Source organism: Aquila chrysaetos, unplaced genomic scaffold (genome assembly GCF_900496995.4).
Source record: "Aquila chrysaetos chrysaetos unplaced genomic scaffold, bAquChr1.4, whole genome shotgun sequence".
NCBI classification, from domain to species: Eukaryota; Metazoa; Chordata; class Aves; order Accipitriformes; family Accipitridae; genus Aquila; species Aquila chrysaetos.
In genome coordinates this window covers 367,116-378,458 of record NW_024470382.1, presented here as the reverse complement: position 1 = coordinate 378,458, position 11,343 = coordinate 367,116, and the positions used below count along the sequence as shown (strand labels likewise).

At 57.4% G+C, this 11,343-nt stretch overlaps 1 protein-coding gene across 1 annotated transcript; it reads right to left on the bottom strand.

The window, feature by feature from the left end:
- Positions 1 to 1,848: 1,848 nt before the first annotated feature.
- Positions 1,849 to 11,343, bottom strand: LOC115337790 (zinc finger protein 70-like). Its single transcript, XM_030006193.2, has 2 exons — positions 11,260 to 11,343; positions 1,849 to 4,669 (listed from the first exon to the last, which is right to left on the bottom strand). The coding sequence occupies exon 2, from the start codon at positions 4,659 to 4,661 to the stop codon at positions 2,979 to 2,981; it is 1,683 nt and encodes a 560-aa protein (XP_029862053.1). The 5' UTR covers positions 4,662 to 4,669; positions 11,260 to 11,343; the 3' UTR covers positions 1,849 to 2,978.

The window sequence follows — 11,343 nt, the reverse complement described above, 5'->3', positions numbered from 1 at the left end:
GAACCTCCCTGCTGAGGTTCATGGGGGCACAAGACATGCTCTTGCCTGGTAGCTCACGGTTCTCTGCTGGCACCCCATGCCTAAAACCATCCCAGTGCAGAGGGACCCCACTTTCAGCCTCACCTCAGGGTCTGTCAGGCTCGCAAACTGAGGGCTGTGCCCCCAAAGCACCTGGGATGATGGGAAGGAGGCCAGGAGGCCCAATAAGCAGAGGTCCCAACAGCAGGAGATGGCATCTACCAATGCAACTGATGCCTTCCTTGCCAGAGACTGAAGTAAACGTGGGTACATTGTGCTCGGTCCTCTCTCCAGCTTCCCCAAACATGACATCCCCAAACTGGAAAAGGCACAGAACCAAAGGTTTTTCCATGTTTCGCCATGCTTCTCCTTTTTCCTGTGACACTTCAGAGCGGCTGGAGAGCACTGTCCCCAAATAAGAAGCAAAATCAGAGTCAGGGCTGCTTGGGGTCCATCACATTCAGAAATAAATTGAAAGCCCTCCATGCGAACCCCCATGCTCCTCACCCCAGGTGAAGCTGTCTCCTAAATCCCACCTGAAAAACTCCAGGAGCTCACCAGGTGCTGGAGCAAACATCTCAAGATGGATTGGAAAAGCTGGGCAGTGCCAGCATGAGGTCACACCCCCCTAGGCCCCAGCTGAGAGGGGAGCAGACGGTCTGCAGGACAGCCAAGCAGCACAAAACCTGAAATAATTTCCTCCAGCAACGAGATCATCCCTTTCCTTGCCAACTACCAAGCTGGTGTTGGCCATAAGGCCATAATTCGGTTATCTTATCCATTGCTTGGTGACCACCATCGCTTGGTGATCACACAACGCATGATCCCAGCACATGAAAAAAGCCTCAATTCCAAGACAGGCATCTCTGGGAGCAGCCACTCTGAGGCTTGAACCACCAGAGATGGTCCTCTCCCCACATCTGAAATGCAGCAGATCAGGAAGGTAAACCTCCCTTTGGCCTCCAGGATCCCAAAGGCTGGAGATCCCACAGGGCAGGATGCCCATCAAAGGCTGGAGCTTGTCCAACCACGAGAGCACACAGAGTCTAGCTACCACCTACCTAGTGCCACCTGAGATGCCCTCAATCACCCCAGACACTCACAGCAGGGCTGGCATATAGGACATCGGGACTATAAGAGATGTAGGCTCTCCTGGAAGAGGAGCTGAAGGTTAACTGCATACCCCAGATCATCTCTGATGGTCTCAGCAGTTGAATGCAACCCCAGATCCCCATCAATTGCTTGGACAGCCCCTGCCTGCCACCACAGGGACACGTGGACAAAACAGACCCCAGGATGGGAACCTGCTGAGATGTGTCCACCACCGGCTGGGCTACAGAGGATGTTCAGGGAGAGGCTCAACCCTGAAATCAAATCACAACCTCACAACCTGCAGCCAGGAACAGCCTTATGAAGAGGCCAGAGCTGCGCCAGTGCTGTCTCAAGGGCTGAAATGGGAGGAAGTCGGGAAGCTGTGGGGCAGGGGAGACCAACATGACCAGGAGGCCCACAACCATCCTTGCAGGGGTATCCACCAGCCCAAATCCCAAAGATGGCTTGCTGGCCCATCTTGCACGCGTCTGTGGGGTGCAGGCTTAGCAGTGCCAAGTGGGATCCACCCCACACCTGCAATTCGGCAGGTCTCTCCTTACCACATCTGCTGGCAACACATGCCAGGTGACTTCCCACGTACGGCTGAAGGGCACTGGGAGAAGGTACTGGGTGGGAAGGAGGTAAGACCACCAAGGACTGTACCAGCACCAAAAGCCCGTGTCAAGACCCAGCTAGACATGGCCATGGCCTGGAGGAGGGGATGAGACAGAGCCATCATTAAATAACCATCCTGTAATTAGTGTGCAGAGCGTCAAGGAACGCACACATCCCACCCCCCCCCCCCCCCCCCCGTTCCCAGCGCTACAGGGACCGTACGAAAAGGGGGGGACAGGGTGGGACCTGGGATATCCAGGAGTCCGAGGACATCAGCGCAGGTGAGGACAGGGCTCCTGTCTCACCCTCGCGAGCAAAGGTCCATGTGCCACCCTCTGCCTGGCAGCCATCAGCCAAGGGGGCACAAATCCAGGCTCCAGCAGCAGCGCAGGGGTAGTTCTGGGAAGCGAGAGAGGAGGAAGAGGATGATGATGCAGGGAGCTGGTCATATCTCGCTTGCCCATACCCCATCCAGGTTCCTGCCTGGAAAGTCCCAGGAGCGGTTGAAGAAGAACTTACAGCACCGGGTGTAACTTGCTGAGGCTCCCAAAATGGACGGCAGCAGCATGTCCCCCCCTTTCTTCTGCTCCCTACCAGCCCCGCCAGCACCCTGGGGCAGAAAAAAAGGGGGTGATTAACTGGGTCATTAGCAGCAGCATGAGATATGGACGGGACACTTGAACCCAAAAAGGCTTCGGAGGAAAGGGAGGTGCCCGCTCCTCGCTCTTCCCCGTGATCCTTTCCGCTACCCGTACCATTGTCATATCTCCCTCCCAAAAAGACAGGCAAGTCTGTCCCCTACTGCAGGCAACAGTGTGCCCCAACTCCCTGGGAGCCCCCCGCCCAGGCTGAGCCATGCTCACTGGGATGACTGGGGAGGGGGATCTTGGGATAACTTAGAGGGGGTCTCAGGCCTCCTCCCCACACAAGGGCAAAAAGAGGGCTCCTGCCTGCCCACTGGTGGTATGCCATGAGCCACGGCATGCCCACCAGGAGCTTGCAGCCATCCTGGCCCATGGGCTTGGGGAGGGTCCTGCTGGGATCCCTTGGAGGGAGGAGGAAAGCATGGCGTGAGTCCAGGTTCGGCGAAGAGCTGGGGCTCAGGAGAAGAGCCGCAGCTTTCTGGGAGTCCACGCCGGCCCTCAGGCGCACGTACGGGGTCCTCCAGCCTGGGGCTCATCTGCTGTCGGTGGCGGCGTGCTTACGGCCGCCGTGGCCTGACGACACCGTGGCTGCGCTTGCCGCGCCGGGGCTCAGCCGTCGCGGTGAACGCGCTGGTGCTGCAGCAGGTTGGAGGGATGAGCGAAGCCCTTGTCGCAAACACTGCACTTGTAGGGGGTCTCACCCGTGTGCACCTTCTCGTGCACGGCCAGGTAGGCCAGGTCCTTGAAGAACTTGTGGCAGAAGCTGCACTTGTAGGGCCGCTCCTGGCTGTGCACGCGGTGGTGCTGGAGGAGCAAGGAGGGCCGGGCAAAGGCCTTCCCGCACACCTCGCACTTGTAAGGACGTTCCCCTGTGTGTGCCCGCTCGTGGATCACCAGGTATGACGACTGCTTGAAGGCCTTCCCACAGGTTTTGCAAACGAAGGGACGCTCGCCGGTGTGCACTCGCTCGTGGGAGGAGAGGGCGTTGGATTGCTTGAAGCCCTTGCCGCAGAGCGGGCAGACGAAGGGGCGGTCGCCCGTGTGCACCCGCTCGTGCACCTTGAGGCTGTGCCCGTAGGTGAACTTCTTACCGCAGACCCCGCAGACGTGGGGTTTGTCGTCACAGTGCTGGCGCTGGTGGAGGAGGAGGGCGTTGGAGGTGGGGAAGTCCTTCCCGCAGTCGGCGCACTTGAAGGGCTTCTCGGCGCAGTGGGTAAGCGCGTGACGCTGCAGCTCATAGGGGGTCTTGAAGCTCTTGGCGCAGCGGGGGCAGCGGAAGGGACGCTCGCCGCTATGGATGCGCCGGTGCTCTTGGAGGTTGGAGGAACGCTTGAAGCGCTTCCCGCAGAGCTCGCAGCGGAAGGGTCGTTCCTCCGTGTGGACCAGCCGGTGGCTTTTGAAGTCCGAGTGGCGCTTGAAGGAGGCCTGGCAGAGGTCACAGCGGAAGGGACGCTCCTCATTGTGTACCACCTCGTGGCTGAAGAGCTCCCAGGCCCGCTTGAAGGCCTTCTCGCAGACGCCACACTGGAAGGGCTTCTCGTCCACGATCACCTCGCGGATCTCCAGCTCGCTGACGCCGCTTGCTCCCCGTTTCGGATGGGCCGGCAGCCCCACCGCTGCCACCTCCTCCAGCTCACCCACCGTGCTCCCCAGCACCAGCTTGGCGGTGGAGTAGATGCCGCGCTCGTCAATCAGTTGCACAAAGTCCGGCTTGGGACGGGCATCGCTGGAAAGGGGCAGCTCGGGGGAGCAGGACCGAGACCCTCTCTCCTCCTCCTCTTCCTCGCTGCTCCGCGGCACCTCCTCCAGCCCATTCTCCATCGCCCTCTGTCTGAAGTCACCTGTCCGGCCCCAGATCAACCGTAGCCTCTTCCCCCGGGAGGGTCCCGGCTCTTCGGCACTCTCCCCCTGTCCCGGGGATGTGGGGGCCCGGCTTGTCTCAGGCTTCAGGCACAGCCGGTGCTTCCGCCGGCATGGCCGTAGCTCACCCGGCACCTGGTGGCACGGGGAAGCTCCCTCATCCTCATCAGTGTTCTGGCAGGGCCTGCCTGCACCCCGAGGGGCGAGAGAGCCCTGCCCGCGGCAGCACCGTCCTGAGCGGCGTGGAGAAGTTTGTCCTAGCCGCTCTGGGGAGCCTTCTCCCGGCTCTTCTCTCAGCTGTGTCCCGGCTGTGTCCTCCTCCTGAGCCTCCTCCTGCTCTTCTTCACCTTCAGGCCCATCTCCTTCAGAAAGCGGGGAGAGCCTCTGGGAAAAGGGGGGCTCGCAGACCGGGGGACCCAGCTGCCCTTCCATGGCAGCCCCTACAAAAATGAGAAAGGAGAGAGCGTGAGAGGAGCAACAGGCTGGAGCAAGACGGTAAAAGAAGAGGCATGAAGATGAAGACGTGGGTGGCAGCAGCACAGAGGGAGGTCAGAGAGAGATACAGAGACATACGAAAGGAGGGAAACTCTAGGGAAGAAGAGGAGGCATAAAGACAGACACTACAGAGAGTTTGTAAAACCTGGTGTCACCAATCCCTTTCCCCTTTGGGGGATCGAGGTGACGGGCAGACCTAGCACCAGAGAAACGGCCCTGATCAGCACTTAAAAGCCTTTTTACCCATAAGCCTGTTACTAGCACCCACAAGCAGCTGCTGTTCATAGCAGGGAGCGATTCACTTCCTCACAGGGCCTGCTCATAGCTAGCTGGTCAGAGCAACAGCTGAGGGACCAACCTCAACTGTGTCCACAACCATCAAGGGCCACACTGGCTGGCCGGCAGCTTCCAGACAGGGCTTTGAAAAGCTCCTTGGAGGGTGCTTGGTCTCCCCGGGTGCCTACGTGACCCCTCGTCCGGGACAAGGAGCTGTCAGCCCTGCCTTGTGCACAGGCAGTGGATGCACAGGGGGATTCAGCCCCCAGCTCCTGGGGATTCAATACCGCAACTCGGCTCCAGAGGGTATCGGGGTGGTTTTTCAGATCACCTTCTCAACAAATGCTCCTCTCTTAGGCCAGGGTTTTTCCAAGCTCCATCCAAGCCCACTGATACCTCTGGAGCCCTTTCAGCGGTTGCACAGCTCAACAAGAGACATCGGGCTCTGATATCCACCGTGGGGATCCCCTGGGCTGGATTTGCTGTCCCCATTTGGGACACCACACATGGATCGGTTTAGCCAAGGGACGGGAAGAAGCACAATCCGTCTCTCAAAACCCCGTGTGAAATCACACCCCATGAGAGCCTGATGCACAGACAAGAGCGACCAGCTAAAACAAGGAGGTCTTCATCACAAACAGCTAATTCAAGTGGTTTGGTCTTGCCTTCCATGTCCACAGACATCCTGGTGAGAGGCAGCGGGGTGGAGGGGACATCAGGAGCAGCAGATGCTTTAAGGGCCTCCAAGCACCTTGTTGCACAGAGGAGAGCGCTCCCACCAACACGACACCAACACGGTGAGGAAGCTGCCACAAAGCCAGATGTAAAACCACCCTAAAGGTGCCCAAGAAGGGACTCCTGTGCGTGTGAGCAGGGAAACGGCTGTCAGAAAAAAAAAAAAAAGGCAGAAGAGAGGAAAGGTACAGGCTGGGAAGGCAGCATGCCAAAGCCTTCCAAAGACTGGTAAGTGCTGGAGACCTGCTGGTGCGGTCGGACCCCCAAGAACCGATAAACTCTGGGCACAAAGACCCCGCCTGTTCTGGTTTCAGCTGGGATAGAGTAAATTTTCTTCCTAGTAGCTGATATAGTGCTATGTTTTGGGTTCAGTATGAGAAGAACGTTGATAACACTGATGTTTTCAGTTGTTGCCAAGGAGCGTTTGGACTAAGTCAAGGATTTTTCAGCTTCTCCTGCCCAGCCAGCAAGAATGCTGGAGGGGCACAAGAAGTTGGGAGGGGACACAGCCAGGACAGCTGAGCCAAACTGGCCAAAGGGATATTCCATACCATGGCACGTCATGTCCAGTATATAAACTGGGGGAAGTTGGCCTGGTGGGGAGGATTGTTGCTTGGGAAATAACTGGGCATTGGTCAGCAAGTACTGAGCAATTGCATTGTGCATCACTTGTTTTGTATATTCCAATCCTTTCAGTATTATTATTGTCATTTTAGTATTGATACTACTATCATTGTTAGTTTCTTCCTTTCTGTTCTATTAAACTCTTCTTATCTCAACCCACAAGTATGACTTTTTTTCCCCCTGATTCTCTCCCCCATCCCACTGGGTGGGCGTGAAGTGAGCGAGCGGCTGCGTGGTGCTTAGTTGCTGGCTGGGGTTAAACCACGAAACCGCCGAGTCTGCCTGAGGCCACTGGGCCACGCTGGCATCTGCAATGTGGGGTGTAATTTGGTAAAACTCGGTGGCTGCTATGAATAGATGGGAGCCCGCAGGATTACGGACAGCCAGTGACGTGATGGGGTCCTTCCAAGGGATTTTCCAAACCCCCCCAGCACCCCGTTATCAGTGGGAGCCCGCTGTAGCTGGGGATGCAGCTTCAACCAGGCAACTGCAAGGGAAGGCAAGGGGGTGAGCTATGAGTGAACGAGCTAAACACTATTTATAACCACTTTGAGCCCATTAAAGCATAACGAGTAAAAAGTGCTCCAAGAAACCCTGCTCCTCACCCGCACCTCCCACCCCTGGCCAGGTCTCAAGGTGTGGAGAACAGAATTCACGGCCAAAGCGAGAGGGTTTCCAGGCGCGATTTGGTCTCGCTGGCACAGAGCAAGTAACATCAGCCCAAAGGGTAATAATGCAGGAGCACTAGGATGGGACATCCTGATAAAGCAAAGCTGAGGAATCCCACATCGAAAAGGGAGGAGATGAAGGTGACGGTCGAATATATTACAAACAGAAAAGGGTGAGGGGGATGGCAGGTTGAATAAATGAGAAGGCCAGAAGTAGAGAAAGCCAATAAAAACGCCAAACCAGCAGAAATCCTTATTTAGACGAACGGAGATGACCACTTTTTGTCCCCTGCTGAGGCAGGCACTCATGAGACGCTCCCGTTGTTGTTTAAACAGCCTAGCCCTGAGTATTTACTGCATGAGTAACGCTGGAAGCAGAGATGAAGGCTCACAGTTACCCTCTCCTGGGTCACGCTCACCTTTCTGAGATGGATTTAGACCATTTCTTGGCCAGGACTCTCACCTGGAGGCTGCGGAGCCCTTCCCTTTGAGTTGAGACATCAGGGTGACACTGGGTGGGGGGGATCAGAAAGCTCTCCCCAAGCAGAGGGGAGAACAAAACCTGCCATCTCATGTCCCCCTGCTCTCAAATGCAGGTGTTAAAAACGGGATCACCTGCGTGGGCCGAAAAGGACAGCACAGAGTGGGCTGGGAGCGGGACACGGACACAGAGGGGGAGACTCGCACGAGCAGGTGGTTGTATTGGGTTTGCATGGCAAGGTTATGGTAGCGGGGAGGCTACAGGGGTGGCTTCTGTGAGAAGCTGCTAGAAGCTTCCCGGCACAGCCAATGCCAGCTGGCTCTGAGATGGACCCGCTGCTGGCCAAGGCCATCAGCGACGGTGATAGTGCCTCTGGGATAACAAATTTAAGAAGAAAAAAAAAGTTGCTGCACAACAGAAGCTGCAGCTGGAGAGAGGAGTGAGAACATGTAAGAGAAAAAACCCTGCAGACACCAAGGTCAGTGAAGAAGGAGGGGAGGAGGTGCTCCAGGCGCCGGAGCAGAGATTCCCCTGCAGCCTATGGGGAAGACCATGGTGAGGCAGGCTGTCCCCCTGCAGCCCATGGAAGTCCACAGTGGAGCAGATCTCCACCTGCAGCCTGTGGAGGACCCCACGCCGGAGCAGGGGGATGCCTGAAGGAGGCTGTGACCCCGTGAGAAGCCTGCACTGGAGCAGGCTCCTGGCAGGACCTGCAGCCCCGTGGAGAGAGGAGCCCATGCTGGAGCAGGCTTGCTGGCAGGACTTGTGACCCTGTGGGGGACCCACGCGGGAGCAGTGTGCTCCTGAAGGACTGCAGCCCATGGAAGGGACCCATGCTGGAGCAGTTCATGAAGAACTGCAGCCCATGGGAAGGACCCACGCTGGAGAAGTTCATGGAGAACTGTCTCCCATGGGAGGGACCCTGCACTGGAGTAGGGGAAGAGTGATGAGTCCTCCCCCTGAGGAGGAAGGAGCGGCAGAGACAACGTGTGATGAACTGACCGTAACCCCCATTCCCTGTCCCCCTGCGCCACGGAGGGAGAGGGTAGGTAGAGAATTCAGGAGTAAAGCTGTGCCTGGGAAGAAGGGAGGGGTGGGAGGAAGGTGTTTTATGATTTGGTTTTATTTCTCATTACCCTACTCTGGTCTGATTGGCAATAAATTAAGTTAATTTTCCCCAAGTCAAGTCTGTTTTGCCCATGATGGTAATTGCTGAGTGATCTCTCCCTGTCCTTATCTCGACCCATGAGCCTGTTATTATATTTTTCTCTCCCCTGTCCAGTTGAGGAAGAAGAGTGATAGAGCAGCTGCGTGGTGCTTAGCTGCTGGCTGGGGTTAAACCATGATGGTGGTGAAGAGCCCCATGCCCAGCCTTTCATTGGAAACATGCTTCCCCCAGCTCCGAAAAAGCCAGATATTAGGGGTGCCTCTGCTGCCATCCAGACATCCAGCACATCCTGGCTGACTTGCCACTATGAATTCAGGCAGGATGATAAATTCAGTGTTTTCTGGCACCATGGGACAACTATGGCAAAGTCACTGAGAGGTTTTAGGGTTTCCCTAGTTGCTGCAGTGCTGGGTACAGCTATGTGGGAGCCCCTTGAGGCCCACCACAGTAGGGGGATGTTAATCGGGAGAGAAACGGAACGAGATGCTGGACTTACTGGGGGCCAGGAAGGATCCACCACCACTGGCTGGTTTAAACTGAGGGGTTTCAGAGGAGTCTGCCCTTGGGGAAGGGATTAAAGTGTACAGGCAGCACCTGTGGACCTCATGAGCCAGAGGAACAGCAAGGGGCAAAGCGAGAAAAGCACAAGGGTGGCAAGGTGACATACTTGGGGGAAAAACCAGCAAGCATCTGCCAGAGTGGAGCTTCTATGAGCCAAAGCAGAGAAGATTTGGTGGGTTCAGCCCAAAACAAGCAACCACGAGGGTCCCAAAAAAGCTTACGTGCTCCGAAAACACAGCAGGAGAGGTATTCCCTGGGCAGGCAGTGCCACGGCTGAGCCGAACCCAGGTGAAAACAGCTTTAGCAAAGACAGGGTGACGGCGACTTGCCATTTTGGAGAGAGTCATGGGACTGATCGGGGTGACCAGTCCTTCCCACGGAGCAAGAGCTGGGGGTATCAAGCGTAGCTGCGAAGGAATTGCTGCCCCCCAGGCTCTAAACAAGAGCAAGAAAATATGTTGGGAAGGGAAAAAGAATAATTTCAGTGGAAGGAAGGATGGGGCCTGTGTGGGAGCAAAGAGGCAGAGATGGAGGAATTCACAGCAGAGAAAAAGGCTCCAACCACAGCCGCGTAGGAGCTGCCAGGCCAAAAATACATGATTTTTTTCACCCCCCCATAGCGTCAGTGACACCCCCCTGCTCGCCCAGAATCCCCAGTGTCCGTGGGATGGCCAGGAACTCCCCCGCAGCCCAGCCCTGCACCCCTTTTCCACTCCCCAGAACACCCCAGATACTCCCAGCATGGCCCAGTTTTCCCCCAGTATCAACAAGGATCCTCCCTGCATATCCTGATATCCCCCACCCCCAAGAACACCACAAGCCCTCCCAGTATGTCCTAGTGTACCCTGGTATCACCCAGACACTCCCATCACATCCCCCTCCCAAAACCCATTACAACCAGAACCCCCCAGTATGCTCCGGTCCCTCCCCAGTATCAAACAGACGTTCTCATCTCATTGCCCTCCTGCCCTCCATTACAAGCACACCCTCCCAGCATGTCCCAGTCCCTCCCACTATCAACCAGACCCTCTCATCTCACTGCCCTCCCCCACCCCATTACAACCACACCCTCCCAGCACGCTCCAGTTCCCCCAAGTATCAGACCCTCTCATCTCACTGCCCTCCCCACCCCACTGCACCCTGACCACACCAGCACACCCCAGTCCCCCCCAGTATCAGACCCCCTCATCTCTCTGTGCTCCAACATCATTATAACCACACCCTCCCATCATGCCCCAGTCCCCCCCAGTATCAACAAGATCCTCTCATCTCACTACCCTCCTCCCTGCTATTTCAATCACACTCTCCCAGTATGGCCCAGTCCCTGGCCAGTATCAACCAGACCCTCATCTCACTGCCCTCCCTCCCCCCATTACAAGCACACCCTCCCAGCACACCCCTGTCCCTCCAGTATCAACCAGACCCCCCCTCATCTCTCTGCCCTTCCCCCTGCAACTACAACCAGACTCCCCCAGTACGCCCCAGTCCCTCCCCAGTATCAACCAGACCCCCATCTCACTGCCCTCCCTCCCCCATTACAAGCACACCCTCCCAGCACGCCCCAGCCCCCCCCCCCCCCAGTATCAACTAGACCCTCTCATCTCACCGCCCTCCCCCTCGCCACTGCAAACAGACCTCCCCAGTATACCCCAGTCCCCTCCCAGTATCAACACGGGCCCTCGAATCTCATCCCCTCCCCCACCCCATTACAACCACCCTCCCCCCAGCACGCCCCACTCCCCCCCAGTGTCCACTAAACCCTCCCCGCTATCACCGCGGACCCCTAACCCCAACGCCCCCCCCCCCGCTCCACCCGGTACCACCAACCTTCCCCCCCCCCAACCCCCTCAAGGCCTCCCCGTCCCACCGGGAACCACCGTGGGCCCCCGGGCCCAGTATCGCGGTGGATCCTCCCAACTCACCCACCACCCCGTGGGGGATGCCACGGCTTGGGACGACACGGAGAGACCCGTTCCACCCGCTCCCGTCCCCCGGTAAACCGCAGCCCCTCACCGGACTCACCGGGCCCCCGCCGGTACCGCAGCCCAACGCCTCCCCTCAGAGCCGCTTCCGGCCGCGCTCGCGCGCTGCGCCGCAACGCTACTT